This window comes from Priapulus caudatus, unplaced genomic scaffold (assembly GCF_000485595.1).
Source record: "Priapulus caudatus unplaced genomic scaffold, Priapulus_caudatus-5.0.1 Scaffold1633, whole genome shotgun sequence".
NCBI classification, from domain to species: domain Eukaryota; kingdom Metazoa; phylum Priapulida; class Priapulimorpha; order Priapulimorphida; family Priapulidae; genus Priapulus; species Priapulus caudatus.
The window spans coordinates 36035-43723 of NW_014578694.1; the positions used below are offsets into that span (position 1 = coordinate 36035).

Below are 7689 nucleotides of genomic sequence, written 5' to 3' on the forward strand. Positions count from 1 at the left end.
CACAGAAGTCAGAAGCCTGTTCGAGGTGACTAAGGCCGGACAAGCGGAAGCTGAGATTAGGGAAAGACAATTGACATACTCGGTCGCCATAGAGACCATGGAGAGGAAGAGAGCCGAGCAGAGTACGCAAAAGAGTAGAACAGATCTCAGAAATTAAGAAAGAGCGAAGGCGGAGGAGAGAGAAAGCTACGTGACACGAGCAACAAACTACAGAAAGAGAGGGAGAAATAAAAAGAGACTGAGAGAGAGAGATGAGATAAGTTCTTATAGTGACAGGAGAGAAAAGACAGAATTAGAGAGAGAGAGAGAGGAGAGCTCTAGAGCTCTAGGAGAGAGAGCTGTCATAGAGAGCCTAGAAGAGCTGCTAGAGAGAGAGAGAGAGAAGAGAGAGAGCAGAGTAGAGAGAGAGAGAGGCAGAGAAAGCCAAGAAAGAGGAAAGCAGAAGAGAAGGAAAAGAAAGAAGGAAAGAAAGAGAAATAGAAGAGAGAGAGAGAAGCAAGTCTAACTCGGAAAAATCTGCTCTCTCAAATTATCCTCATGCGTGACCGAGAGAGAGTTGACGCGGACAGCGACAGCTCTCGTCGCTCACACATCAGTAACGGGACCATTGCAGACACCACGCCTCTCTATCTCCGTCGGCCCCAGCCGCGGTTACACATCCCACACAGAGCTATCACAGAGCAACTACTGCACCCATATCCGTGTGACAAACAACATATACGTGGCCGACGGGCCCGCAAGCAAATATCCCTACGACGTAACAGCCAACTGAACATACCACGCATGGTCTATAAAGTAGTAATCGGCGCGAGTATATAGGCCGCTAGCAAGCGATGGCTACCCACTGCATAACGGCATGCATCGGCGGTAGAAGTGCTCACTAGCAAGGTACATTAGAAGAACTCTATTCATGCCTATCTACTATGCAAGATAGCGGGTATGAAGAAATGCGCTATTCTTAGAATGCCATTCTTATACGCTCTTGGCTATTATCGTCATGGTTTATTGTGACTAAGTTGATTCTTTATATATCACATCATAATCATATCATTTCATTTATTATTTTTGCGTAATATTTCCTTGGGAGCATGTTTACCGCCAGGACGTTGGTGTTTGTTCGAATATCGGATGACGTTTCATCCGACTGGCTCGGACAGATACGTACGATGATAGCTAGTATAGTATATATATACTATACTATATATATAGTATAATTATGTACTTAGTACCGCTTAACGTAAAATTTAAGCAATCCCACCAAGTGCGATCGAACACAGATGCGATTGCTGTCCGGATTGCTTAATAAGGCAATAGACAGGCAATCTCAAGACCTTGATCCTAAGCAATTCGCGACAGGCCGAGCAAGTTGCGACCGACTGATCCTAAGCAATCGGACAAGGGAGGCAAGCGGAGACATCGATCCTAAGCCAATTCGACAAGCAATCGAGACTGATCTAACCCAAGACTGATCTTAAGCAATCGAGGACTGATCCTACAGTCAATCAAGACTGATCCTTATAGCAATCGGGAGACTGATCGCTAACTAACGTCAAGACTGATCCTAAGCTATCGAGATCTGATCCTGAGAAGCATCGACAATGTGCACTCGAGAAGATATGTCAACGATGTTGAGAGTCAAGACTGCATCCAAGACCGATGCAAGCAAGATCAAGACTGATCACCACAGACGCAATCAACAAGCAATTTAAGACTGATCCAGATTGATCAACAAATTCAAGGACCGATGCGAGCAAGCAGGCAATCCAATGCGGTCACTTACTTTTAAAATAGAGTGCCCGTGGGATACAGCTCGTTGGACAGCACCATACGCCATAGCGCTAATCAGCGGTGGTTAACCGGCGAATCCACTTCATGTTGGGTATATATAGCTGCGCAGCCGCGTGTACATAAAAGGGGGCAGCGGAATTGGGTAATGTGATCGAGCTAGGTAAGGAGGCAGGAGAGGATGGAGGGCAGGAGGAGAGGAGTGAGCACCAGATATAGGGGAAGGTCGAAACAGGTGGGATGTGGAGCAGGAGGGGGAATGGAGAAGGTGGTGGATTGGGATGATAGAGAAGCGGAAAAAAGAAACTGGGGGTATGTATGGTGGCGCGTGGGGAAAGCTCTAGCGTAGAGGTAACTCTAAGGGCCGTCCGCGTACATCTTTGTATTTCTTCCATGTATGCACTATCTCTAGTATACGAAGCATCATAACTTCATGCTAATAACAGCGATGTTTATAATTAATACTATATAGGGCAAAGTCCAAGCAACCAAGCTTCACCAACTCAGCAGCGCGTCACTACTAGCCCCATGTTCCTGATTGACGCTAGGAAAAAAATCACGCCTACGGGTTCGGTGGAGGGGCCGTACCGGCCTGAGAGGTGCTTCGAGACGACACGGGTTACGGTAGTCCATGGCGTTGCTTTCGCGCACCAAACCTAATGCCCCCCCGTTGAAATTAATTCACGGACTTAATTAATCTCTAGCCTAATAGATTCTAATAAATCTAATTATTTTAAATTATTACATTAATATAATTTAGGCTATAGCCTACCACTAGTTTTTGTGTTGGAATATGGGATTTGTCAGTTCAAGGGACCGGCGGGGAGGGGGAGGAGACGCAAATATTCCGCAAAGCAAAAGTTAACATCCGGCATAGATTGCCTTCTCCTCACTCCTGTTTTTTAGTAGCGAGCGAGTATGTAAGGGATGGGGCGAGCGAGACCGAAGTTAGTGGGTTAGGGAGAAGGAAGGCAAGCGCCATTTTCAAAGTAATGGCAGCGATTGAGCTTAAGCGAGTTCATTGATTGCTTAAGCAACTACGTCGACTCTCACTTAGGACTGATCAAAGGCAGTCAAATGATTGCTAAGGAGATGAAAGCGCTCGAATGTGTGCAGGAGGAATAGCTGGTAAGGCATGATCGTCGATTGCTTAATAAGGCAAATGCGGCGACTGGGGGATCGGGGCGTTAAGCAATCGGATCGATGGCCGGTACCCGATGCCGTGCATTCCCCGGCGATCTGATGATCGGTGCCACCAAGCGGGCCCGGGACTTGCCGTATTGAGGCAATAGAGAGAATCGGTCCCGCCCCCTGGAGGTGGTGCTTATTATGCCGATCAGAAGATGAGCGTCCCGCGCGAGAGGCAAACTCGATGAATGGTCGCTGATTGCTTTATAGCAATTGCAAGATAAGCGATGCCTCTCACCGGCATTGAGTGCTATATTTGAAGCACTCGTCTGATTCGCTGTGGATTGCTTGCTGATTGCTTAATATTTGTTGTAAGGGTATAAAAGAGCCTATTGTTAGCATGATATCAGTGGCGGCGTCAACGCTGTTCAGCCGGGTTATATGTTCCGTTGGTGATATCAGAGATCTCACACAGCAGATCAATGCGACAATTAACAGCCTTCGCGCGAAATGCTTAATGACTCCGGGATTTCACCATTACTACGAGTACGGGTTACAGAGAAATAGATAGGGGCAAAAGACAGTAGAGAGGGCGTGGGAGAAGAGAAGAAAGAGAGAGAACGAGAGAAAGAGAGAGGCGCGAAGAAAGAGAAAGCAGAGGAAGGAGAAGCCAAGAGAGACAGAGAGCAGAAGGAGAGAGAGAGAGGCGCGCGAAGTCAGAGAAAAGAATTGCGAGAGAGAGAGAAGAGAGAGAAGAGAGAGAGAAGTAGAGAAAAGAGAGAGGAGAAGAGAGAGAGAGAGAGCGAGGAGAGAGAGAGAGAGAGGACGGGAAGGCGAGCGCGAACGATATAAGAACGTCGTATAGGTCGTCTACACTATCACATTACCGCGCCAGAATAGGTTAGGTCAGGAGAAGCCACTACTACAAGGGAGGGGGTCTGTAACAGGCCCGCCGCGCAACAGCAAGGTACGACCGCCTCTCTGTCCGGCCGCAGCCCTGTTCACAACATCAAACAGTCGGTATATCTGCCCTGACATGTGTACGCCGCATCTGTCACATCAGACCACAACCACAATGCTGCTTGGTTCCTCACACTAGGGTGCGTGAGGACGTAACATCTGCCGATTGAGATGCGCGCGCAGCTGAGCAAGCGGCGCCGGCGTGTGTGGTGTGTGTGTGTGTGTGTGTGTCGTTTGCTGTTGTGGCTGTGTTTGTGTGCGTGCGTGCGCGTCGCGCCGTCGCGCGTGTGTATGTCTGTGGACATGTCCTGTGTGTGTGTGTGCGTGCGTGCGTGCGTGCTTGCGTGTGTAACAGCAGCGAAGAAACAACAATTGATGTTTGTTTTTAGCAGCCCGAGAAGAAGACGTCGTTGGAAGACTGCCAAGCCTGCTCCAGGGTGAGGAAATGCAGCAAGATTCTTTTCCTCTGTCCAGCACGCAGACGTGGGCCACCGCTCGCAAAAAGTGATACATGCTTGCTGCTACGTGCGAAGCTAGTGCCTCTACTGAGCTACTACTGTTGGGCAATGCTCTCAAACCTAGGCGCTATAGTGTCCAACTCGTCGTCACGCGATAGCGACTAGACAACGACTTAGACATAGTGGCTAGGTTTGAGAGCATGGCAACGGTATTAGTAGGAGCAGCTATAGCTTCGCAGCGTACAGCAAGAGCATTGTATCACTTTTATGTGTCCCATTGTCAAAGTACGACCATAAAACCGGGCACAGCCATCATCATTAGGTTTGTTCGCATCCAGCACTTCCCAACCTTTCAGTTTTATTCATCGTAACTAGCCCGTTCCCTACTCTTCCCTGCCGCCGCGTCCATCTGTAAAGGCGCCCACGAAACCCATTACCAATTCCATACTAATCCCACTACTAATCCATACTAATCTCATACTAATACCAGATACTAATAAACCGCTTCAGCACACCACAAGCAGCCAATGGAAACTGAGACACTTCGCCTAGAGGCCGGTACCGGCACGAGCCACTACTCCGAACTGGCGCGTGGGATCAGGACGAGGACTGCCCCATACCATGCCCATGACATATGTCAGGCAGCATCGCATCTGCGACCGTCGATCCGCGGAGACGACGAGGTTTATGCCCCGCAACACCGAGCGGTTTTTGGCGAGCAGATCCAGAGCGCATTACCCAGCCCGCGCGCCGCCGAGGACACCCCCAGGAACCAGGCCCTTCGACACACCCAGCTGGCACCACCTTAGAAAGAGACATCGGGATGACATCACATGCACCTGGAGTGCGGCTTCGCGAGTGCCTGAACGCTGCATGCGGCAGCCAGGCCGGCGAGGATGGCTGACCGCCAGAGTGCAGCGCGTACCACCCAACGCTGCGACCTGACAGTAGCCAGGCATGCAATCAGTCGTTATCACGACAAACCTGGACCGATCGCCGCGGATCCGACTTCAATCCAGGTCTCTGTGAGAAGGCAGCAACCATGACATTCAACTGCAGACATTCGTACACTCTAGAGCGTCGACCCAGATGACGATAGGCATTCACGCCAGCAACGTAGCGCGAGAAATGCCCAACCTGCAGTGCGAGGCTGTGCAATCGCCCGCAACAATCGAGCCAACATGTCGGCCGCGTTGAGGTCCTCACAGGACACCTTCACGTACTTTCCTGCCCGTGGGGCCCACAACCGCTGCAGACCACGACTAACGGAATCCAGGACGAACAGCACGGACATAACTTCGCACCAAATTTTTCCCGCGCAATTTTACCCATGCCGCATCCCACTACGCCGGAGACCCAATTTTAAAGCACTTGTACTGTCACAACCACTTTAATCCCACCGCAGCCTATCCACCTCCACCACCATCCAGCGGTCACCCCGCACCGAGCCTATAACGCAGACCTAACACAATAGCATATCAGCGCATGGTTTAGATCGCTGACTAACCAGGGAAGATGGAACTGGTGGGATGTCTAACTGGAGGTTTCTGAGAAAACTGTCAATAGTATTCCAGAACCGCAACGACAACCACGAACTGACCATGATGGCGCCGATACCGTTCACAATGGAACACGGGCGAAGGGGTGTTCAGCCCTCTTTCATTATTATAACTACACATAACACATGTGCCTTAGCTATACCCCTCGTTAAATTATGAGTTTTATTGAAGCACCGATTAGTCTCTAAACTTAATTACTAGCGGACACATTGTACGTGTATGCCATACAGCGCTGTACTTAAGCGGCAGCGGTGTGGATCGCCCCCATTTTGGAAATCAACATGACGTCCACGATCGACGTGACCGGATTTTTTTCCGACTCGTCCCCCTGCTTCCGGGCAACTCCTTCTGTATATAGGGACCGGCGCTAGTGTACTCATCCGGAAGGGCGCCCCTGTTGGGCGCTTTGATTCGCCGTGATGTGCGTTGCTGATGAAGACCCCCGCGCCGGGTATCTGCTAGCCGGGCGCGGGCCCTGGGCACGTGTGACCTGCGTGGGGATGAAGAGTCCGAGGTTGTAGAGTATAAAAGATAGTGCAAAACGGCAGTGTAAAACTAGCATCCCCTCTACTGCTCATTTTATTTATTAGTCGTATATCCGTCAGGCGAGAAGCAGAGAGTCTCCGAGGCGGGGCGCTAGGCCCGGGCGGGGCCGGACGATCGGGGCGGCCCCCCGTCACGGCGAGAAGTTATGAGGCGAGCGAGCGGCGCGGGCCGGCCATAATTGAGCACCGCAAGTACAGCAGCGACAGGTTGTCCCCCAGCCTGGCAGCCCGAAATTATCCACAGCGACTGTACATGGTAGCTTTACCATATAATGTATATATATTATATATATACTATATAAATAAATTAAATATATATATATTAAATAAATAAATCTATATATTATATATGATATATATTATATTATATAATATATTATAATATATTTATAATATATATTTATTTATTTATTTATTTATGTATATTATGACACCATTTACCATCAGTCAGAACATCCTCATTATTTATCCTCTTTGTGATATATCACTATCAAGATAACGATGAAAAAAGTATCCGCCATAAAAAAATAATTCCGATATCTAGCAACAGAGATTGTTTACATGTTGTCGTTTTTTGCTAAGAATTGTTTTTGTTTTGTATATTGAAGCTTCTGATGTTTTGTTCTAGCATGATGGGAAGCCGTATTGCCATCAGCCGTGCTATTCAGCTATGTTCGGCCCGGGAGGTAAGTTACACATAGATGCAATCATATCCTCACCAATTATTTGATAAAAGAACACCCACACACGCCCGCGCACGCACGCACGCACGCGCGCGCACACGCACACGCACAAACACGCACGCACGCACACACACAAACACGCACACACGCACGCACGCACGCACACACATACATATAAATAAATAGGCAAATTTATTTATTTATTTATTTAATAACATATTAACGTGTGTATTTTCTAAGATGGTTTTCCGAACTGCTCCGAACTGTTCTGTGTGATGATTGGCAGGTTGTGGGCGTGGCGGAGCGGAGAGTCATGTCTACTAGCAGCTGTTCTGTGTGATGATTGGCAGGTTGTGGGCGTGGCGGAGCGGAGAGTCATGTCTACTAGCAGCTGTTCTGTGTGATGATTGGCAGGTTGTGGGCGTGGCGGAGCGGAGAGTCATGTCTACTAGCAGCTGTTCTGTGTGATGATTGGCAGATTCGCCAGGTTGTGGGCGTGCGGAGCCGCGGAGCAGTCACTGTCCTCCCTCACGCACGCCTGTCCTCCTCTCTGCCATTCGTTCCCCCCCCA

General features: G+C 49.2%; 2 protein-coding genes across 2 annotated transcripts in view; one reads left to right on the forward strand and one right to left on the reverse strand.

Moving 5' to 3' along the window:
* The window catches only part of LOC106817212 (cysteine-rich protein 1-like), a 20174-nt gene extending 12584 nt beyond the window's left edge, over positions 1–7590 (forward strand). The window contains exons 3-4 of the mRNA XM_014821875.1: positions 7064–7121; positions 7405–7590. Coding sequence (XP_014677361.1) covers positions 7064–7121; positions 7405–7442 — 96 coding nt within the window. The 3' untranslated portion in view covers positions 7443–7590. The remainder of the gene's footprint in view (positions 1–7063; positions 7122–7404) is intronic.
* Positions 1–7689, reverse strand: part of LOC106817211 (protein sax-3-like) — a 16911-nt gene that overhangs the window by 4235 nt on the left and 4987 nt on the right. The window lies entirely within an intron of this gene.